At 41.5% G+C, this 23697-nt stretch overlaps 1 protein-coding gene across 27 annotated transcripts in view; it reads left to right on the plus strand.

Annotated features, from left to right (window-relative positions):
* dlg3 (discs, large homolog 3 (Drosophila)) overlaps positions 1 to 23697 on the plus strand; it is an 87692-nt gene that overhangs the window by 44256 nt on the left and 19739 nt on the right. For 8 of the 27 annotated variants that reach the window (XM_078954029.1, XM_078954043.1, XM_078954046.1 and 5 more), the window contains 10 exons: positions 5093 to 5146; positions 5466 to 5516; positions 6550 to 6674; positions 7040 to 7209; positions 7308 to 7444; positions 8496 to 8640; positions 11337 to 11499; positions 12196 to 12321; positions 19205 to 19361; positions 19896 to 19998. In XM_078954029.1, the coding sequence (XP_078810155.1) occupies positions 5093 to 5146; positions 5466 to 5516; positions 6550 to 6674; positions 7040 to 7209; positions 7308 to 7444; positions 8496 to 8640; positions 11337 to 11499; positions 12196 to 12321; positions 19205 to 19361; positions 19896 to 19998 (1231 nt within the window). Of the gene's footprint in view, positions 1 to 5092; positions 5147 to 5465; positions 5517 to 6549; positions 6675 to 7039; positions 7210 to 7307; positions 7445 to 8495; positions 8641 to 11336; positions 11500 to 12195; positions 12322 to 19204; positions 19362 to 19895; positions 19999 to 21152; positions 21729 to 23697 lie in introns of those variants that run through there. The other 19 variants (XM_078954039.1, XM_078954040.1, XM_078954045.1 and 16 more) reach the window with 5 other exon arrangements.

Consider the following 23697-nt stretch of genomic DNA (forward strand, 5'->3'; position numbering starts at 1 on the left):
ATGTTAATTCAGTTTAGCTGTTTTTGTTTTTGAGGAATTGTGTTTAAAATATATGAACAAAAGCACAATTTATAGAAAATTATTCATTTAACATTCCTTCCTTTTGACCTGTGCCAAACCTGGAATAAAATACATTTACTGCCAAAATCAAGTTTAAAGTCTATTCTAGTTTCTGCCACTTTTGCTTACTTTTTTTTTACACTTGTATGCACAACTGCAGTTTGGATTTATTTCTGGGTCTTTTTTTGGTACAATGTTGTAGGAAAACATAATTAGCTTTAGCTGAACATTTGAAAAGATTTAAAAAAACAACATTAATGGCACATAGTTTTGGAAATGTCTGCCTTTTTATAAAACATTTTAACCCACGTCTACATACATGCAAATGTGTTTTCCAAACAGCTGCTAATGTGATTTTGGAAAGTACAAGTCAAAATAGAAAAGAAAAAAAGTTTATTTCTAATTATCCAACTGTGTCAAAAAGCAGAAAATGTTCTTTTAACGAAATTAGATTTTAACCATTTAAATAAATTACATCAACAATGTGCTTCTGAATTTATTTTCAGATTTTCTTCTTTTTTAATGAATAGAATTCAGCTTATTTGTCTTATCAAACCTGAAGGAACAACCTGTGAAGACAGGATGGTGTGCTAATGCATGTGTATGACATGAGCAAGACTGGAATCTTTAAAGATGCACATTAAACATGCTGGAGATGTTCTTAAAGCAGTCTCCTCAGCTGCATCTTCTGTTTGAATAATGTTCTCCATCCATCCCTTCAAATCCTTACCCCACAGGACATGGCAGACACATTTTTGATGTCTCATGGTTTGATAAATGCTGTGTGCTTGTGTGCATCTGTCGTGGACAGGCAGCACTGAAGGCAGCGAGGCACATCAACCCAGTGGTCTAGCACGTATGAGCTCAGAGCTGCAGTAACTGCAGTGGGGCGACGGCAAGAGGAAACCAGGCAGGGGGAGGCAGCTTTTCAGCCAATACAGTGAAAGCAGCAGTTACCATGGGAACACATTGATTATTTAACAGTTTGGATGAGGACTCTGCCCTGCATTTGCCAAGGTTCACTGGAAATCTTTGTAGCTTTAGTGTCCCGAGGGTCCTCCAGCGACATGTTGTACTGCTAGTGCTGTGCTGCAACACCACTAGGACATGGTCTACATGTGATGCTGAGAGACACACACACACACAATTTCACTGACCGGGTGTAAGATGATGCAATAACAGTAGGATCTGTTGTTTCTAAATGATAGATGTACCTAAAGAAACTAGCAGTGACGATGAAGGATGATGGGCTGTAAAATATACCTCAACTCACGGTCGATTTTTGTGCACGGACTTTCTGCATGTGAAGTCATGGATGTTTGCACGCTAAAGCATCAGCCACAACCTCAGCATACCATGTCCTCACAGATTGCTTTGGATAAGTCTTTCGGTCAGGATTTAAAGAAGAAATGAGAAAATAAGTTGAATAAACAGCTAGAAAAATCTTATAGTATAAGTTGAGGTTTGATTTTTTTTTTCAGAATGGATGACCTTCCTGCTGTGTGGGTGGTTGTGCTGACCACCACCACTATGAACTATGTAAAGGAATCATCCCAGGAATGAATCTTTGCCAAATCTAAAACTTGCATAAGTCTGCATTTTCTGAACTACAGCTCTGATACAGTGCAACAAATGTAATTGTATTCAGCTCGCTCTATTCCTGGTACCCAGATGCAGGTGCCCCGCGTTCACCTGCAACATGCTGCTGGACATTCCCATCAATTATAAGACCGAAATGCTTTTGATGGAGACATCTTTCATGCTCACCTCTTAGGATCTGAACACAAGTGGTCAAATCCACCAAGTTCATGATAGTCTGCAGGTTTTCCTCTCCTGATGTGCCATTAAAGCACAGCTCAAGAGATGCTTAGATCTCACAGAAGAGTCTTTAGTAGTAGTGTAGCTGCTGCAGTTTCAGTTTTTCAGAGTACATTTTTCTTGTCTGTTACTTTCACTATAAAGCCAAGAGTGTCATTAAAACATCTTTACCAATTTAAGTAAATCCTATTTTAAAAGCTAATATGTTCAAGTGGCAAATGCTCATTTAATGTTATTTCTTGAATCTCTGAGGCAGCAGAATGCTTTTTAATGTAATCATTAGCCAATCTAAGAATGCAAGTCTCACATTTGTTTCATTTAAGGACCCACTCCAATGAAAAGTGTCTTTTATAATGATGGAGGACATATATAAAGAAAAAACTGCATTTCTGAGTATATCTTTATTAAAATCGTTGTAAGACAGGAGCAGATGAAAAAATACAGCCTCCCTGCTCCGCTCCATTCTGATGCATGCACTTGCAGACAAATAGATCCATGTACATTCCTGTTTTCCTCGTCTGAGCTGGAATCTGGATTAAAACTGTACAGCTGGATAGCTCCATTATTGCTCTCCATTTTTGTTGCACCGGTAATGTCAAGTTGGGGGTGTGAGGGGCTGTAAGCTATAGCGAGAGAGCATGTAAACGAAGGGATGGATGATGGGAAATCATTGCAGGCTTTCTCCGTACCTACGGGCCCACAACTCAGGCAAGTTTCTGATGAACTCCTGCTGCTTTGCAAGTGTTTTGATGTTGCCTAAAAATGGCATAAACATAATTAAAAGACCACTGGGAGCCCTTTTACTGTAGATCAAAAGATGTTTGGAGTGGAATTTTAAAAAATTAGTCACGTCAAAAGGTTTTCAGATCCGAGCAGTTTGGACTTCAAACTGATATGTATTGGATGTATAACTTTTATCGAAATATGGCCTCATGATTCTAAGTTTGATCAATATTTATGAAGCTCCTTTAGGGTACCTGTGGCGCTGCTGTGTTCCAGTTTCCACTCACTTGTTCTGGGCTCCTATTAAAGCCAGTGCAGGCATCATGCTGGAACTGGTGTGGTTTGTCCCATGCCGACTCTGCAGTGGAATCGGTGTCATCATTTGTCAGTCATCCAGGGACAACAGTGGCCAGTACATCCCCTGTGATGCCCTGAGGTAGCGTTTAAGCACATCAGATTCATTTTCAGTTTCCATTTAAAAACATTCAACTGCTTTGGTTGAAGTCCTTAAATGCTCACGCCCTCATCGTTAATAACTGCCTCTAAATGCCCTGGAATGTGTAAAGGGTCTAGGACAAAGGGTTCAACAGAAACCGTGCAAACACACGCGCAGATATGAGCATCTGTTGTTCCATATGCAGATTGCAGCTCGATTGTGCTGACTTGGGGAGTAGAGCCGCCACAGCTGTCCAGAGTCATCGCACATCACTGCTGAGTGGAGCGCATCATATGCTCCTATTCATCTGGAAAGCAAATTTGATTTCTGAGCACAAAATCTTCTGGGAGTGTTTTTGGAGCTGCCGTTGTCCGGGGAAAAGGGTGTTTCAGTTGCCAAAGATCTGTGAACCTGCTCTAAGTGTACATCCTTCTAGTTGTTGTGAAAATATGATGGTTGAAGCTGTTAAAGAGAAAAAATGTACTCCTTTCTGTCCATACAACTGTTTGAAAATACAACAGCCATTCATTTTCTTTAGATGAATTCAGTGGCACTTTTCAGAGATGTGGTTTTTTTCTTAAATCTCAAATTCAAATACTTTTACTGTTTATTGGATCCAAAATATTAAAAATGTTGTAATTTTCTTTAGTTTTTTAAATGAAATGAACCTTTAAAATAGTTCTTTTAAGTTGATTTTTTGTTTTAATTAGTTAGATTTTAAGTCTAATATATAAATAATTGTAAATATTTTTTGTGTTAGCACCAGTATTTTTTGTTTTCTCATTTTCACACAGGGTCTTAAATAAACAAAATCCAAAAAGTAATGTACGAAAAACATCCTAAACTAAAAATGAAAAAAAAAACGAAGAAAAAAACCAAAAAGGAATTCCAAAGTCTTGAATAATTTCATGCGCAAACTATAAAGCTCTTAAAAATATCAGCAAATCCACTCAAAAAAAGCAAAAACAATCTTCTTCTTGTCTTGCTTTGACCCCTTGGATTTTTTTATTTGATATATTTTTGCAGGACAGAAAAACACCAGGTGGCACAAAAGAGTCAATGCAGAGGGATTCTTTAAAACCAATCATGTAGTCCTTGATTTGGAGGTTTGCTATTTTTCTAATTTATGACACAATATTTGTCATTATTTCATTTAGAGAAAACTTAGTTAAGATGTAATTGTTTAAATACAAAACAAAAAAAACATGGATATAAGTGCACTTTTTAGTTAACAATATGGTTTATGGCATTAGGGGCATTACTAGGCAAATTCTGGATTCTTAGAAAAAACACAAAGACTTTAGATAAATTTGGTTAAAAGTCAGCTAAAAAAGAAAGTTTCTTTTAAATAATGGAATTCATTGCATTTTTGTTTCATGTAATAAAACTGTCATGCTTTAACTAGCAGCTCTAAATATTTTTTTATGCATTTAAAACGATTTTTCTTACAAACTAGACGTTGAACTTGTTTTGTTTAACAATATAAGGTATATATTTACTCTTTTTTTTTTTAAATCTACAAATATAGGAAGTGCCACATTTGATAGATTTTGAATTCTGAAATTCATTTTAGTGTTTAAACTCAGATGGGATCTATAAATGCTCCGCCAAGACAGGCCTGCTGGACTTATTTCTCTCTCTGTTTGGAGACTATGTAATTCTGCACAATCTCTCACTCAGTTTAATGCATTCCTGCACCATCAAATGATGCATTTTCCGTGTGATACTAGATGGTGTTATTTCCCATGGGTGCCCAGTGAAAGTAGACGTGGGATAAGTGTATTGTTCCAGCAGCTGAAACAGAAGCTGGTTTGTTTTATGAGATGGCTGCATCACGTCTGGCTGTGGCGGTAATAAGCAGCAGTCTCTGTGCCCCAGTCCTCATTCTCAGTCCCGACACCTTTTCCACACCCCCTCTGACTCGCCTCTCCCCACATTGGCAGTCCCAGGGACGGTTCCTATGGCATCCGCCGCTGCCGAGCAATGTACCGCATTACGTCTGCGTTCTGCCTATTCTCACGCACCGAGCTAATGTTTATCTCTTCATACCCACAGGCCAACCCTCCCCCCATTATTGTCAACGCAGACTCACTAGATGCAGGCCCTTATGTAAGTATCTGCTCCCACTGTCTGTACAGTATATATCCCTCCTATTCTCACTTCCTCTGGTGCGTGAACATGTTTTGTGGGAGTGGAAAAAAAAAAGGCTTACTCCTGGCAGCAACATGCTGTTCACCACGTGGGCCAACATCCATCATTGTAGCCAGGGACTGTGCTTTACTGTACAGATGATGCACGTACACTGTTCCTTCCTTAATGTTGACTGCATTTAGTTTATAACCATGGTGCTAGAAGACGGATATGTTTCAGTTCAAATGTAGAAAAATCTCATTTTATCTGTTATTAATATATTTTTTTGTTTTGGCAGGTAAACGGCAGTGATGCGATGTATAAATATGAAGAGATCATTTTGGAAAGGGTAAGCTGTATCTCTATTTTTACATCCTTCTGCACACCACTCACTCCTCTGTGATGTGTTTTCTGCATGATGTATTGATTGCTCCCCACTAGATGGTAGCAAGCAGCTCTGTCTTTGCTTACTAAAAGAATCGGACAGACTTCGATTTTAGGAGAATTTTAGGTTCAGTTGTTTTTTTTTATTTGCTTAGATTACAGGTGATTCTACATTAGGTAGCTCATGCATGTAATGTCTCATGTGAGCAAGAGTGCAGGAAAAAAAAGGCCAGTGATGCATGAGTTTTTACATAATTCTCTGGCACATGTCATCAGCAGACGGCAGAAATGTAAAGTGCTCTCCTGTTCAATTGTTCGGCAGGCATCGCTGCACTTGGCTGTGTTAGTTCAGCTTCTAGTGGAGGAGCTTTATGTTTCTGCTGTCATTATTCCGCCCACATATGGATGCATCTCCAAACCCTCATTGGATGCAACGCATCTCTTTTGCCCTAGTGAGTGACATTTCTGCAGTGCAGAAAACTTAAACAGAGTATGCAGAGTCACACTTTCAAAGGTCTGTGGGTGTTTAGCAGTTGGTGTTAAGGCCCGGTGCAGGCTACTCCTCGCAGCTTCAGAGCAGCACACAGGGAGGCCTCAGCCTCACTCTGTCCTAATTTGTTGCGACTGTTGCTCATTAATTATAGAAAATAATAAAGTGAAGTCTTGTCTCGGCTGTCTTTTTTGCTGTCTGGCCTTCAAATGCAGCAGGGGGGGCTTGAACCCTTTGGATCTAAGTGGGGCCTGTGTAATCTCTGGGATAAGAACATCATAAATCTGCAGTGTCCCTCTCCTGCAGCGAGTTGTATCCATCATGTCATGCTACAGAAGTACTGCTTTGGAAATTTCTCCTACCATTATTACAGTAAACATTTGTAAATAATTTAAAAAAAGTAATGTTGAGTCGTTCTAAACTCCCATTTGTTCATCCCTTTAGATTGAGCTGTAAATTATCAGTTGTTTGTAATTTACTGAAAGTGCCAACCACTGCTTGTGTTTAGGGGAATTCTGGCCTGGGCTTTAGCATCGCTGGAGGAATAGACAATCCCCACATTCCAGATGATCCGGGGATCTTCATCACCAAGATAATCCCAGGAGGAGCAGCCGCTATGGATGGACGGCTGGGGTAGGTTCGCTCCTTCAACCCTCTCCCACCTTGTTCATTCCATCTTCTCTCCCAGCTCCCCTGCGTCCTCCACACTCCTCTCCATTGTAACTTCTCTTTTCTCATTTTTAGTGCTCACCAGCACTCTGTCCGGCCAGGCAGTGCTGTGTGGGAGGCAGAGTTTCTTCGTTCCTCTGCCTCTGAGCTTTGTGTGCTTCCTCAACGTTATGATTCACTGCATAAACAAAGACTGAAACATGCACCAAAAAAATGATTTAAAAAATGAGCGTTTCAGAGGTTTTTTTATTTCATTAGCTCTGGTTGGATTCTCCTGCTTTTATCTATTAAAAATAGTTTGATGCAGGTCTGAATCTCTCTGGGTGCAGGGTCAACGACTGTGTGCTGCGTGTGAACGACGTTGATGTGTCTGAGGTGGTTCATAGTCGGGCAGTGGAAGCTCTGAAGGAGGCGGGGCCTGTGGTGAGGCTGCTGGTTCGACGGAGGCAGGCCCCGCCTGAGACAATCTTGGAGGTCAACCTGCTCAAAGGACCCAAAGGTTAGAGGCTGTAACACACACATACAAACAAAGACAACAAATATATAAGCACACATTTGTCAACGCAATCTTTCTTTGAATGTGTGTTACATAACCAGGACTGGGGTTCAGCATTGCTGGAGGGATCGGGAACCAGCACATCCCAGGAGACAACAGCATCTACATCACCAAGATAATAGAAGGAGGAGCTGCCCAGAAGGATGGACGGCTGCAGACTGGAGACCGCCTGCTAGCTGTATGAATCTGCACCTTCTCCCAAACCCACCACAACCTTTTTATTTCATATATTAACTTTTTTTACAGGTCTTGGCTCTGAGAATTTCATGTCAGATGCTTAGTCCACTTACTCAAACTTTGGAAAAATACTCTAACTATAGTTTTAGTCATTTGTGCCATTTGACCTTATTTGTCAGTTGCTTCTTTTGTGAGAGAAAGTTTCCAGTTGCTTTGCTCTTTAAAAAGCCTCATCAGTAATCACATTAGTATTCCTTTAAAGTTATAACAGCTGTGATTTATGTAAAACCTTCATGCAGCATTTTCCTGCTTGGTGTCAAACTGCAGTTACAAATTTTTACATCTTTTTATTTCACAGGAGTTACATTACCAAGATAAAGCCCATCTAGATGACATTACAGTTTTTTTGCTGGTTCAGTCCATGTGGTTGCATGTTAGCATGTCATTTTGTTCTTGAAGCATCTCAATAATGACGGTTTTTACCCAAATTGCATGTCATCACGACCCAAATAGATCGAAAAATCCTGCACACCTAAAAGATAAGACAAAAGATGAACATGTGGGAAAATATGCTTACTATAGAGCATTAACACGACTGTCATCAACAACAGGCATGAAAGCCACCAGTGCTTCTCATATGAAGGATGTTTTAAGTCCTGATTAACTGGAAATAAAGAAGCCAAAATATGCTGTTTTAGAGTCATCAAGTGGGGGAATGTTGCAGAGTAAAACACGTTGAACCTGGGTTTTGACCTTTAGATGATTTTTATTGCTAATTTATTGAACTACAGAAAAATATTTAGCTAAGAAACCACAAAAAGCCTAATAAATAAATTGAACCCTAAATGTAAACTTGTTAAAAAGCATTATCCTGAGTTTTAATCCTTGTTAATTCAGCTGAACATCTTATTGATGAAACGCCAGACTCAAAAAATATCCATGCCTGAATGATTCATACATTTGTCTACTTCAATACTTTGAAGGAGACTGTGGTATTGTCACAGCACAGTTGGCTGGCGCTGACGCAGAAATGTGTTATTTCTCCACACCAGGTGAACAACATTGTGCTGCAGGATGTTCGTCATGAGGAGGCAGTGGCGGCGCTGAAGAACACCTCAGATATGGTTTACCTCAAAGTGGCGAAGCCTGGACCGGTGCATCTGAACGACATGTACGCCCCCCCGGACTACTCCAGCAGTACGTATCTACTGCGTCTCATCCTGCTTTGTGATTGGTAGAAAACGTTTGGACTTAAGGGAAGGGATGATGTATAAGTCTGGCTCTGTGTGTTGCTCTGGAAATCATCTTTTCATTGTTTCCAGAGATGCTTGCAGATCATTTGTGTTGGATCTCTCTTCCCACCCCCAAAAATGCAATGCCCACACACCCACAGTGTCAATGTAGTAAATGTTTGTGCGCGCGCACACACACACCCACCCACACAATCTTTCCCACAGCAAAGACAAGCACATTTCTCTGCCTCCCACTGAGTGTGTGTGGATGGTTTCTCACATCCCACCTGCTCATGAGAGTCCACGATCTTATGTTGCAGCTTCTCTGATTTGCACAGAGCAGTGATTTCATGCTTCAGCACACCATTTTAGTGTGTTTTTTGTTTTAAATGTTTAATCCCTTTATTCTAACATGACTTTGCAGCATGTGACCTACTGCACAGCTTTGAAAAAATGTGTTATGTGAGGTGAAAAAGTGCTGATAAGAGATGAATTTGAAGTTTTTAATCCTTCCTGATCACACACTGAAAAAACACTAACACTACTGGGGAAGGAAGGAACCATTAAACTTCTATTGAGATTTAGATCTCCTGCTTCTATTTTAGCATGGAATTGCATCACTAAAGCAGGTAGAAACACAAACCCTTCCTTGTAAGCAGGCACAGCAAGCATGTTTCTTCACCACAAAGACACTAACTGTTTTCGATCCACATGAATCCCGCTAACGTGTCTGCAAGCAGCATTGCAGGCAGGTGGAACTGGATGAAAATGTGGTCATTTCAGGCAAAAAGAACACAGCTAACCGTTTGGGCGTGCTCTGTGGTTAAATGCATTAACATTTTTTTAAATAAATCATTGTATTTATCTTAAACAGAGCCAAAAATAATAATAATACAAAAATAATAGAAATAAAAGGGTTAACCTCTTAAATGAGCATTATGGGTGAACAAGGTTTGTAATCAGGAAAGGATTAAGGGACTGGATGTAAATGATTCTGTGTATCTGCACCCAGCTCATCTGCATTTCTGCTCCGGAGATGGGAATAAATGGAACTAAAGTTATGCATGTTGACAGAATGTTGATCCTTAGTGGTAATGAAAGACGACCCACAGTCACTGAATTACATAAACCTAACAAAAGTATCAATAACTATTGTTGAAAGTCAACCAATGACACCAGACAATTGACTTTTAAATTGTTGTTCAAAGGAAGGATCAGATAAACTAACATATAAAACAGGCTTAGAAAAAACAGACGATACTTTAAATATTTTGTTGCACAAATATTTTGGAACAGTCACAGATTTGTTCATGAGACTATCTGTTCATGAGACTTTTGTACCCATCAGCAGGGATTTTGGTTCACTACTTGTACTTGTACTACTTGGGGGCCGGTTTAGCTCGTGCTGGTTTTGCAGCGCCTTCCGTCCGTGAAACCAGGGTTCAAATCCGGGCTGCTCCCTATTCCCTTCTCTGCGGCTGTGCCGGTCCCAAGCCTGTTTGGATTGAGAGGGTTGCGTCAGGAAGGGCATCCGGCGTAAAAACATTGCCAAGTTAACCATGCGACTCATCGAGGGAGGGTTGTTTCGCTGTGGCGACCCCTGATTGGAGAAGCCGAAAGTGAAAGAAGACTTGTACTTGTACTACTTCAGGTATATCTTCTCCAGACTACCTGTGTCAGCTTCTTTTACAGATCTTCACTTGGATTTGGATCAGGGCTTTTAGAAGACCCCTTGTGAAGAGTGCATTTCTTTCTTCTCCTGGTCATTCTTGGGGGTTTGTAGTCGTGTTTTGGGTCATTCTTCAGTTGGAGTGCACACCGCCTGTGACTGGGACCAACTTTCTGACATCAGGCAGTATGTCTGGCTAAAGCAACTGATGGTGCAATCCAACACTGGTGTAACTTGACCTTGGAGTTGACCTTAAAGTAACCATTCATGTTACCCAACTCTTCACCTCAGATTTCATCAGGATCTTCGGCAGCTGCAACCACAAGACCTCTCTCTTCTTTTCTAGCTGTGGTTCATGATCAGTGTGGTAAACAGCATGTCATCAAACAAACCACGTGTTTGTGTGAAAGATGCCTGTGGAAACCAAACTACTTCAACATTTCGGCCTGTTCCACTGGGCAGAGGCCCCTGGAGACCCAGGGCACGCTGTCTCGGGGTCCGCCAAGAGGAACTGGAGGAAGTGGCCGGGGAGAGGGAAGTCTGGGCATCTTTGCTTAGACTGCTGCCCCCGAGAACCCAGTCCCGGATGAGCGGAAGAAGACTGATGGATGGAGCTTTAAAAAACAATATCTGGTTTTCATTGGTTGACTTTCATCAAATGTTTGTTCATAGATAAGAATGACATAAAATAAATAAATCTAATGATTTTTGTTCTCTGTGTTTATGAATGTCCTTGGATAAAAATGGTTGGATTAGTTTGAATTGGCATAAAGTAACATTTTGGTTTAAAGTTAAATCATTTTCTTATGTTTAGTTTTCTAAAAAAATAGTTCTTAGGAATTTGCCCTGTAAAATAAATGAGGTGGTTTTGTTTCGTTTTTTTGTGAATAAACGTGTTATATAGGCATAGATTGTATTTTGGCAGTGACATATGAATTTAGTTCCATGTAGTCTGCGCCTGTGTTGTAATCATTCTCTCTTTCCCCCTACTGGCCTGGCCCTCCCTCCAGCCTTCCCAACAATGGTGGACAACCACGTCAGCCATAACTACATGGGGGCGATGGAGCCAAAGCCAGTGTACCCGCCACCCCAGGTCACCCCGTCCAGGTACTCGCCTGTTCCACGCCACATGATGGGGGAGGAAGACTTCACAAGGTAGGTTGAACGATTGACTCCCTGGCACTTTCTCAACCAAAATCAGCCCAGTTTCATTACTCAGTGAGCATAGCTTTGAGCGAGTTGCAGTGCAGTTGTCCTTTGAAGATCCACCGGTGTTGTCGCAGTGAATAAAGCTCAAGTGTGAACTTGTTTGGTTGAAAAACAAATGTCCCATCTTGCCCGGGTTTCTCTGGGTTTCCTTCTTTTTCTTGGGCTGTTTGTGCTCTCTGATGGTCTTACAAATACTTGCATGTACAGCTGTTTAGCTTTGTGATCCAAAAGAAAACAACACATAAACTCTACAAATCCTGTTAGCTCTGTGGTGGCCTTTAAAGGAAAGAATGTTGTGGCTGTGTCCTGAGAGAGGCCCTTGTCACTTCTTGTACTTATTTTAACTGAGTTTTAACCTCTGACTTCCTGTCCAAGTAGTGGATCAAAAGTAGCATTCATAGGGGTGAGATTAGACTGTCCCATGAGGCTTTGAGTCAGATTAACCCACAGCTCTGGGGAGAGAGGCCTCTGTGTGTTTATGGGTGTGTGTTAACTGCTTGAGTGTGTGTTGTGTTCCCCAGTGATGTCCTTGTTCAAGCTGTCTACATGGCTCGTATGTGTATTTGTCACATCTCTGTTGGTTTGTGTGCTTTCCTTGTGTCCTACACTTGTCCCATTCACTGTGATTCCTGTACCCCACAGCAGGGCTGAGCCTATTTACAGTGTCATCCACAAACCTGGGGATAGCAAGGTACCCCAGGCCCTCAACAGAGGCTTCTGTTCTTCCCCCGCTCCCTTGTGCCAAGGTCCACTCCCCTTCTCTAGCAGGTACTAACCTATTCCATCAGGCCTTGCTTAGCTAACCTGCCTCTCTGTAGCTCAGCTTATGGATGGGGTTTGAAGCAGCTGCAGGATGCCTAACTGTCCTGCAGCATGTTGTGCCACATCTATGCACTTATGTGTGCTGTCACGAAATAGGAAAGATGGATTAAGAGGATGAAACTAACAAGGTGAAGTAGAAGATAAGGGGGTTAGAGGGGGTGTCGGGGTGAATTTTGTGATTTCCTTTTCTACTTGTCTGTCTTTTTGTCTGCATGTTAATGTCCCCTCTTCATGGATACATACTTTCTGTTTGCCGAGTGTGTTTGGGATTGTCATGATTGGATCATGCTCTCAGGAATTATGGAGTATGGGTCAAGGATAGGATCATTTTAGCAAAACGTACAGCTCTTATTTGAAAAAGAAAAATATACTGGATACCGGATTTTCTACAATCGACACACCTATTAAAGCAACATTTCTACATACAATCTAACATCCAATTATTGGATTAAATGTCCTGGTTTCATTCCACAGGAGTACAGCCGAATTGGAATTGCTGACTCATTTGCTTGTTATCTATGCAGATCAGTCGTATTTGTTGGTTTTCTGTCTCTGCCTTGGCAAGATTTTGTTTTCTCAGCCCACCTGGTTTTAATGGACATTGTGTCTTTTGGACGGTCTTTACACAAGCGTGACAACAAGCTGCTTTGTGCACTTTTTGATCGAAATTTGATTGGGGTCATTTTCCTGTAAGAAGATCTGTTTGTTGCATCCCAAGTTTGAAGACGGCTGGATAGCTCCAATTTTGCTCACCATTTTTCTTGGACTGGTAATTTCGGTTTTGAAGGGCTGTAAGTATGCGGCATAGCGTGTAAACAGATGGATGATGGGAAATGGGGAAGGGCTTACTCTGCATCAATAGTTCCACCCATAATTAAAAGGTAAATTTCTAATAAACTCCCGCCCCTCTGCAGTAACTATGTCCTAGAAAACGACAGGTTTTTTTTTCATTTTGACAAAAAATAATTAAAAAAGACAACTGGAAACGCTCTTAAAGTAGATCAAAAGATTATTGGAGTGGGACATTAATAATAGGAATTCTTTTACTACTCGCAGAAGTAACTTCTTCTTGATATTCAGTCTGAATGAAACCAGCTTTTGCCACTCTGTGGTTTTTGGTACATGGTCTTAACCAGGAAGTAGCAAAAAAGACAGAACAGAAACAACCAAAAGTGAAAGCTGATGTCTTAATTACCATCAAGAGAAGTCCACAAAAAGGTAGAGATAATTGTAAATCCAAACAGAACCATCTCCACAACTTTAGTAGCAGAATCAAATGTGCATGTCTCATATTGTTGTCCCACTTGTGCATGTATTTTGGGACAAAGACAGCTGTCAGATTAACATGAAGCCCAACTCCTCTGTTCATGAAAACATACTTGCTGGTTGCTCAGCAGCTTCCAGTTCATGCCAGCATGTGGCTTCATTGCTGTTTAGCTTTTTATGACCATTAGAATCTGTTTGTTTTTTTTCAAAGTAAAGTGTTGAACTTTTGTTAGATAGTGGTATTGATTTCAATATTCTCTTTTACATTGTTTGAACTTTTTTTTTCTTTTTCTAAATGTTGCCATTCTTCATACTACCGTACTTTCTAACTTGTGTAAACCTGCAGTCTTTTTGCACAGATCTGAGCTGAACTGAGAACCTTCCCGCTGTGCGGTGTGATGGTCAGTGCAGCCAGTGCTGCCAAACAATCCTTTTATGTGTTGGCACACAGAGGCGAACAGCTGCCATTGGTGATAAAAACCAGCACAAAGTGAAAAGACCTTGGCCTTAGCAAGTTAAAGGACAGTTTGGAAATCTCAGCACCACTGACTAAACAATCTGTGTTGGTGTATGGATATGTGATACCAAATCTAAGACTGCTTCTTTGTTCTAGCATCAGAAAACCCACTGTGCACCATAACCGGCATTTTTATATATTTCAACTAAATGTTCCCTGGAAATAAATAATCCGTGACAATAATGTCTGGAATGAATGATTTTAACTACCAAACTTATGTGTAAAGCTACTACAGGGTGTTTCGCGGCCTTTAACGCAACACGACAGCATGGAGGTATAAAAAAAAGATTTCCGAACATTGTCTTGTTTCCAGTTATATTAAAAAATGTCCACTCTCTTATAGCTTACAGCCGTCATGTTCTTTCCTCCTGATCTGCTCCGTGTTTTAGGGGTTCCATTTTTGGCGCATTTCAAAATAGGTCTGTACCTGCCGTGCACAAACACATCACCGCAGGAGTTCATCCGAAAGGGCTTCACGCTCCCTCAAGCTGCTCACTTCCATCTGTCAGAAGGCATTGATAAAACACGCCAGTCCCTTTCCACTGGACAAAAACGCATGGAGTCATGCATGTATGGGGAGGATTAGTTTTTTATTATCCTCTCCACGTGATAGTTGTGAGTGTCAGTCTGTGTTAAATGTGACCTATAGTTTGTGTTTGTGTGTGCACGCGAGGATGGCAAAGTGTGTTTTTTTAAAAAGTAAGAAAGGAGGATAATGAGACAGAGCTACCCTCCACAAAGACTTTGCTGTGCAGCGCTGGAATGTTTTGCCTGCTGATCCTAGTAAACATAGACACAGAGCTTTGCTGTTAAAGGTGCAACAGCGAGTTAGAGCCCGACTCTGTGCAGACGAGCAGACTGCCCACTGCAGACAATCCTGCAGCTGTCACCATTTATCTGCGCAGTGAGAAAGTTGAGCCCAGCGCTCAGGTCTTACTCTCTCATCAAGCATGCCACCAGCGCCGATCACGCGGTCCTGCGCTGTACATAGTCTTTTACTGGTGCTGATGCACGCAAAACATGCACAGAGCCACATTTTAAGTGCAAAAGCGGAACACACCTGATGTGTACCCACCCTGGGCAGCAGACAGCTCGCACATTAGCTGCACAAATAGAAATGACCCATATATTGTGTCCATGCATGCACCTTTTTTTTTTTTTTTTTTTTGCCTGTGGGGTTTTTCTGCTAGATCTGTTGTGTAATCTGAGGAGAGTCCAGTCTCAGGGGACATCAGGGTGGGCAACAAAAACAAATTTGATCCCAGCTCCACCAGACTGACTGGAATATTGCACCCCGGACAGTGTATATATAGTTGTCATAAGTTTCTGTACAGCAGGGTGAATCAGCACATGTATCGGCCTACTGCAAGTTTGCACATCCCAAGTCTGGGATCTTGTTCTACTACTCTGGTAAAGTTTCTTCGCGCTTGACAAAAGGAACAGCCAAGAAGGTGTTGACATGCCGTTTGCAGGTATCACAGGTCACACAGTCACTTCTGCAGTAGATTCTCCATACATTTTCACTATAGGTTTTGAATCATGTTTTAGTTTTTCCTCTGTGACTTTAATGCGCCATAATCGCAGCTCAGAAATCCTCACATGAGCATTTAGAAGATCTACGCAGAACTGGGAAGAGCAGTTCCAGGTGCTTTGCTTAGAGTCAGTCTGTGTGGATGCAGTACTGCTGCAAGTGAGCTAATCATTAACTTCTCAGACAAACACAAAACCTTTGACTTGTCGGTTACTACAGAATAATATAGTGGGTCAGCATGGTTTGATCTTTGGACGGCCTTTTTAGAGGCTAAACAACCTAAATAGGATGTTATGTATTATATTCAGCTGGAAAGTCCTAAAACATGTTCATCCTTTTTGTTCATGTTTTTGGCCCTTTTCTATCTTTAGTAAACTCTCTAATCATTTAGATAATTTCTTTTACTATCTATGCTACCTGCTTAGTTTCTGTTCTTTCATGACTATGTTTAGTCATTTTTTTCTCCCTGTCTTGTAAATCTTAACAATAATAGTTCTTTCTAAAGTAAACGTTTGAAGGTTAACATCCACTGCAGTCTGCCAGTAAAGTGACAATCTGATTGGCAGAAAGGAAAATGTCACATTTTCTGTGTTTTTTCATGATTCGTTTCCACGGCAACAACATTAGCTGCCCCGACATGTGCCTGCTTGTTAATCGTCTCAGTTTTTTCAAGCATGACCTAATGTTGAATACTTTAAAAAATCATCTGTTAAGTGGTTTTCTTCGCTGAAAGAGACTCCATGGATTGAATGCAGCTAGAAAGAAAGAAAGAAAAAGGCACTACATATAAACGGATCTCATCTATCGGGAGGAAATGTGCCTTAAAGAGGTGGTGTCTGTATGTGGAAAATGGCGTCTATCTGCAGTGGTTCACCATTAATCAGCCAAGCGGGGCCAATTACTGCACCAAGTCCACGGCAAAGTGACCCGCTGAACCCCACAGCCCAGAAATCCATTCACAGGTTGGCGCTTGAGCTGCAGCGGCCTCTTACAGCACGCTGCAGCACGGAGGGAGAAACGGCAGCTCCTGAATTATAGAGACGGCTGAGCAGAGAGAAAGGGTTTTTGCCGCTCGATAACTGTTTACATTCCTGGCATGGATGAAAAGGCTATGAGGGGGGTGGGGGTGGAAGGGGGAACAGATCTTGTGATTCAGAACAGGGATTTATATCCGGCATATAAAATGCAGGACTAAGAAAATGTACAGATGGGGAAAGCCAGACACATTCAGGGGTGTCGCTGCCTGTTAAATAGGAGCCCAAAAACAAAAGCATTCAAGCCACCAAAGGCTGCTTATGATTTCCATGGTCTGTTTGCACTTTTGCAAATGATCAAGGGGCCTCTGGGAATTTTTCTGTCTCATCTCCAGAGGGCCAAACTGACAAACAGGAATGCTGGTGTGCTGGTTAGGAGAAGGTTGGACCCACAGCAGCAAAGAAAAGGGGACAGAACTGGTAGAAAGCTAATCCAACCTGGACTACCTCTAGCCAAACACGTCTGAAAGGAGGCAGATCCTGATCTGACTCAGGTGTTTTGTTTTGTTTTTTGCTTCTCCCTGGTGAACAGGGAAGGGTTTTTCTTCCATGGCAGCATTAGGGTTAAGTGTAATGCTTTGGCTTCGATGGGAAGAGAGCGATTGTCACAGCTTGAAGAGGAGCTGTTTTCCATCACGGCACACAGAGACAAGATAAGGAATAGATGACCCTCAACACTGAAGCTTCTGAAATTGCAGTGAACCTCTCTGTGGAGGGCCAGAACAGAAGAGCAGCTGAGGTGTAATGCCGAGCGGAACTATGCCCCACAGTCAACATGTTCACAGTTAACATCTCATCTTCTATATCGCTGGTGAGGAGGCAGCCTGAACACACAGTAAGGAAATGCTCTTTCAGAAGCAAGCACCGCATCTGGATCCCGAGGTAACCATGGAGATGTGTGTGCTTTGTCAAGCTGAGATGAAAAGCTGAAGATGGAAAGCAAGGTTATTTTAGGCTTGACTTCAGTCAAGCCTAATACGTCTTTTCATATTTTTATGGCAATTACTACATGTCTTTGTGATGTTCTGCTTTAATAATATATTCATGATTGACTCTAGAAAGATGGAAAATTTGTCTTTTTTTTCATAATCTGCCTCTGAAACTCTTGAGAAAGCTGCAGAACAAGGTTTGTTTCATGAAAATTTAAACATCCTTTTTAGAACTCTGTATAAACCTCTGCCTCTTTGGTTAGACCAGTTAATTTTTAATCCACGTCACCTAATTTTCTTGCAGTAGAGACCATTTTATTGTTTCCTTCCTCCTCTGGCTTCCTACTAAAACCGTCTGGACTTTTTGCAGTCAAAGACGGAATGATTCCACACATCTGGAATGTTTCCCAGCCGCTGCTGTTGGGAAAACTCTTCACAGCAGCTTTAGGTACAACCATTAGGGAATAAGCAGAAATTGCCCTCGGACTACAAGACAAGACCACTAATGGGAGTCATGTTGTGTGCACAAAGTATGTCTATGTGTCATTGTCTGCAGGAGTGTTTTGAGTGTGTGTTTACATTTGTGTGAAAGAGAGGACTGTTGCTGGAGTGCAGTAGCAGCAGTATGGTATCTTAAAGCTGGAGGAGTCTTTAGGTGAGCCACAGCTGCTAAAGCTAAAGAGGCCTGTTGATGCTGACGCTCTACTATGAGGAAAACACTTTTAGCGTTCAGCTGTACAAAGTCAAACTTTCAGTCGTTGTAAAGAGTGAAGGAAGTGCATTGGGATTGTTATTTTAATGTGTAACCAAATGATCTCCATGTGGAGGTAGAACAAGGAAGTGTGAAAGCCTTGGCAATGCTTAGTGCTGGTGCCTGTTTGGGTCACGCAACCTTAACCAGAATGGTTTTATGATCACTGTTGTATTGCAGAAGCAATCCTTAAGTTGTGTTGGATTCTACAATTAGCTGGTTTTGAGTCAGTGATGCTTTCTGTGTTCCTTTCACCCACTGGTTCCTTTCCAGACGTGTTCTCAGTTCTTCAGACTTCCATCCTTGTTGTCTTCCACTGAACTGTGGCTATCTGTTAGATATTCTATTTTTGAGAAACGATTTAAAGGTTTCTTCTAATTAAAAAACTTTTCAGTTGATGTATGCTGCTACTATAAGTGATGTTCTTTTATTGTTTTTTTTTTTTACACTTTTAGAGTGTAGATGTTAACAGAAAACACACAAATCCCATTTAAAATTAGTTTTAAGTTGCTTTTGTATAACTAACTTTTCAGTGCCAAAGATTGTGTATCAAGCTCCCAAACAATGAGCTACAATTGTGAATACTGTTCTATTATTTTTTTTAAATAATTTACTGCTTTTGTGAAAAGTAATCATTAGGCACAGCCTATCTGAAGTTTACAATAGATTCATGGATTTTTGCTATCATCCTCATGCAAATGTTTGCTTGAGTTTTTTTTGTATTTTGCGGTAAAATCTCTGTTTCATGCCATACTTCTTGTGTGCCACCCTTCCCTCCGACACTGTCGCTCTGTTCTACAGGGAGCCGAGGAAGGTGGTGCTGCACAAGGGCTCCACAGGTCTGGGCTTCAACATAGTCGGTGGAGAGGATGGAGAGGGGATTTTTGTCTCCTTTATCTTGGCTGGAGGACCTGCTGACCTGAGCGGAGAGCTGAGGAGGGGCGACCGCATTCTTTCAGTTAGTATTCCTAACCTCCAGCTTCCTGTTTGCCCCCCATCCACATCTATAGCACGTTTGAAGCAGGAGGGGATTTTCAGCCAACTGCCACTGTCAGAAAAATAATGATAGCATTAAAAGCGGCCTTGCAAACACCTGCCCACGCTACAGTGTCCTTGAGCAAGACTTTATTATAACTGTGAGGGAGCTAAGCTGCTGAAAAGTTTGGTATTATTTAAAATAAATGTGGTTGGAAACCCAACACCATTACTGTATTTTTGTTGAAACAATGAGTGATTCAAATTGAGGAAATCTACAAGAAAAACACCAACCTATTATCTAACTGTGGATTATATAAAATGTTACCATAATAAGGGAAGATAAAATCTCAGACTGGACTAAAATAATTGAAAATCTCTTTATTACTACTAAACATATTATATCTATATATACATATATAGATATCAGGAGATTTGTGAACTTATTTGATTGGAAAATCTCCTCTGTTTTGTGTTTTTTAATTCATTATTGTGTCTTTTTTTTTTTGTTTTGCAGGTAAATGGAGTAAATCTTAGAAATGCCACACATGAGCAGGCGGCAGCAGCCTTGAAGAGAGCGGGCCAAACCGTCACCATCATTGCGCAATACAGGCCTGAAGGTAGGCACCAACTCTCTTTTGTTCACTATTTCAATTCAGTTCAGTTTATTTTTAAAACACCAATTCACACCTGAGATGGTCTCAGGACTCTGCACAAAAAGAAGGAAGCAAAACACCCAACCAAGTAAAACTTATACCATTTAAAATTCATATGAGCAACTTTATTCAGAATAGGTAAAATGTAAATTATTTCTGTACATTAATCTTATCTGAACTGTATTTTGTAAAATTTCCTGTAAAGTAACCAAAAGGTGAATTTGAAGATTATTTTGTGTAATCTGCCAATTAGAATATGAAACTGTACAGAGAAAAACTTCCTCTATTTGCAAAAACACTTCAATGTAGCAGAACTCATCTTGAAATGTAATAAGCAATAGCTTTAAAGACCCACTCCTATGTTGGGTTTTTATTATATTCTTGTAGCATTTTTCTGATGATAGAGGGCATATAGATAGAAACTTCAGATAGAAACTGTGTTTCAGAGTATTTCTTTATTCAAATGAACTACACAAACTACGGACGGCAGGTCACAGGCTACCTGCTCATTCCATTCTGATGCCTCCACTTGTAGACGACTAGATCCATGTACGTCTTTGTTTGTCTGAGCTGACATCTGGCTCAAAACTGTACGGCTGGAAAGCTCCAATATTGTTTGACATTTTTGTTGCATCGCTAATAATAGCTTGGAGTCGTGAACTGTAAGCTAGTGGGGGAGAGTGTAAACAAAAGGATGATGGCAAATGAGCACACGCTTACTGCGCTGTCATAAAAAAACAATGCAGGTTTTTTGGGGCTAAAAACAGCCCAATCATAATTGAAAGACCACTGGGAATGCTTTTGATGATCACAGTGAGACTTAATATTGGTATTAAAAGGCACAAATTGTTTTATATTAATTTAACAACTTCAAAATTCACAGAATTATTCTTTAACCAAAAGTCAAAGTAATCTGCAACAAGGAGAAAGCATCCTGTATAAAATATGGTTGAAGGCATAAATGACCTTAGTTGAATTAAAGTTAGGACAATTTTATTGTTACATTTAGACTTTGAAATGTGAATGTTGTGCGGGTGAAAGTGTTATTTTAAATATATCACTCCTAATAAAAGGCGGATATGAAAATTATTTTTATTAATAACAGTAATAAAATACAAGAGCATATTGCATTCTGGGAAATGTGCTTCTTAAATGCTCCGATCCGTGGAATCTGTGTCTTTATGGCTTGGTAAATATTTTACTACATGAGTTGACATAATGAAAGTATTGTACCGAACTTTTCGAGTCGCCTTTACCGATGCTTCAGTTTCGCTCTGCACGAGGGCGTCGGTAACCGGGCGGGGCGGAGACTTGGAAAGGTTGACGTTATAGTACATTCAGGTTCAGGGGCGGCTCAGATCAGCAAGCTAAAGAGTTAAGCCAAAAGCAAGGCGGGTGAACGGAGGCTGCTGCCCTTCCGTGTTCAAACTCTGAGCCCTGACGAGAAGCCGCTGTTGGTGGACACGACTTGAGCAGAGATGACACGACGAGCGTAAGCTGGAAGTAGGCGCTCCAGTTCCGGGTGGAAAGTTGAAATCCCGCGCAAAGCGAAGGTGGAAAGCGACCAAACTTAAATGTCTGTCTACCAGCCTGAGCAGATGGGGGATGGGCTCGGATACAACAACAGCAGAGCCGCATGAACTTCCTAATGACTGGATGAAGAAACGACCGGCTGCGGGTTTAATTTAAGTGAGGTGAGACGAGACGAGAAATCGTCGTGAGAAAATGGCAGAACATGCTAGAGTCGCTGCTGTGTGACTTTTATCAGTAACCTGTATTTGGTCTCCGGTAGCACCGTGAGAGAAGGAGGAAAACACGTCTGCTCTGATTCAAACTGTAATTAACCTGTAAAAAATCCTGATGTCTATTCAATCCTGAAACCATTTTTTAACTGTACAGATAGTTGAACTGTTTTTACCTGCACCCATTTAAAGAAGAAACCCATTCAACTTCAGCTTCTGAGTTTTCTCAGGTAGCCTCAGCTTATAGGTGTGGCCAGACAGACAGGTGTGTGTCAGCACAGCGACCTCACCTGTGTGAGCTGCCTCCTCGGTCTCACATTGACCCTACATCTGTTATCCTTCACCTCTCTTCTTCACTGGCTGACCGCAGGTCAAGTTTCTATGCCGGCGTTTAGCTAACAACATGGCAGCACCAGCCTGACTTTCTGTCCCAGCTACCTTGGTACAGTCGGTGTGTTGCATGTGTGTCCAGCCATGTTTGTGCATCACTGGAATAATACCAGAGGATATTGTTAGCTTTATATCTCTGCTGAGTTCTCCGGTTGGACTGTGGAAGGAATGTGAGGGGGCATGCGCTGTGGCATGCTGTCAGTCTTGCTCCATGCTTGTCCCCCTGGTAATAAGAACAGCTTCAAATGTCCAACAGCAGTTCAAGGACACAGGACAACTGATGAGCAGAATGTTCTGTCAATTGATCCAGGGCTAAGACAAAGGCTTAGCTGATGAGAGATCTGTGCATTTTGTAGGTTTAGTTTTTTCCTGCCATGTGAAAATGAAAACACTTGGCACTGTGACTTCATTTTGTCCCACATGCCAGATCATTCAGGCAGAATCTTCAATAATGATGTGGTTAGTTGAAGGGAAGCTTTGTTTTGTATATCTTGTTGCTTTCAGCTGTGTGCCCCCTTTGTTACTCAGGGAAGAGGACTTGTCTGCATGTGCACAATTCTTAACCCCTCTAAACTACCACGTCAAGTGTTTGCAAATGATTAACTTCCTCTAGTTTGTCTGACCTAAAGTGTGGTCAGTAATTTTGCTAGCCTCCTAGAGTGTGACCATTTGTGTTTTGAGTTTGTAGAAACGCCCCGTAAGCTGCACAAGGATAAGTTTGTTAGAAGCGGGAAATTTTAGAGGATCAGCACTTGGCTGTTCCAGGCAAACTGCCCAGGAGAGTTTCCTCAAGGGCTTGGAACCAGGCATCTATAGAGCTCTGATTGAAGTCCAGCTCCTAGTACTACAAGACGCCACAGCGGGGTACACAAGCTGCAGCAGGAGGGTCAGCTGACTCTTGAGTGGCTTTCTGGATCATCACCAGGGGCCTCATTTATAAAACTTTGCGTAGGATTTGCGTCAGAAGTGGCGTACGGGTGAAACAGAGGATGTGCGTACGCACAGAAATATTCGGAGTTATAAAACCGTGCGCACGCACATCCTACGCATCTTTCTCTTAATAAATCACAACCAATTCTAAATGCTGCGCAGCTTTTGCGGCCTCATGACACGCCTATAGTTGCCCATAAATAGTCCGTGAAACGCCCACAAATGAATATTCATTGATTGCGAAACCATGCCAAACACGGAGAGAAAATCAAAAAAACGTAACTTCACTCAATGTGAAGTAGAAGTTATTGTTGGCGAGGTGGAAAAGAGGAGAATAATGTTGTTTGGAGGGCGCAGTGTGGCCTTACTAATGCCAAAAAAGGCACGTGAGTGGCAGACGGCGGCAGACGCTGTAAATGCTGCAGCCTCACAACCTCGGACCGTGGCCGAAATAAAAAAGAAAAGGTCGGACATCAAAGTCAAGGCAAAAAAACGTCTAGCGCTGACACCCCCCCCACACACACACACACACACCCGTGTCTGCCACGGGTGTGTGTGTGGGGGGGGGGGGGGGACACCGGAGCTGACCCCTCCTGATGAG

Source organism: Oryzias latipes, chromosome 10 (genome assembly GCF_053564925.1).
Source record: "Oryzias latipes strain Hd-rR chromosome 10, Olatipes_Hd-rR_3.1".
Classification (NCBI taxonomy): domain Eukaryota; kingdom Metazoa; phylum Chordata; class Actinopteri; order Beloniformes; family Adrianichthyidae; genus Oryzias; species Oryzias latipes.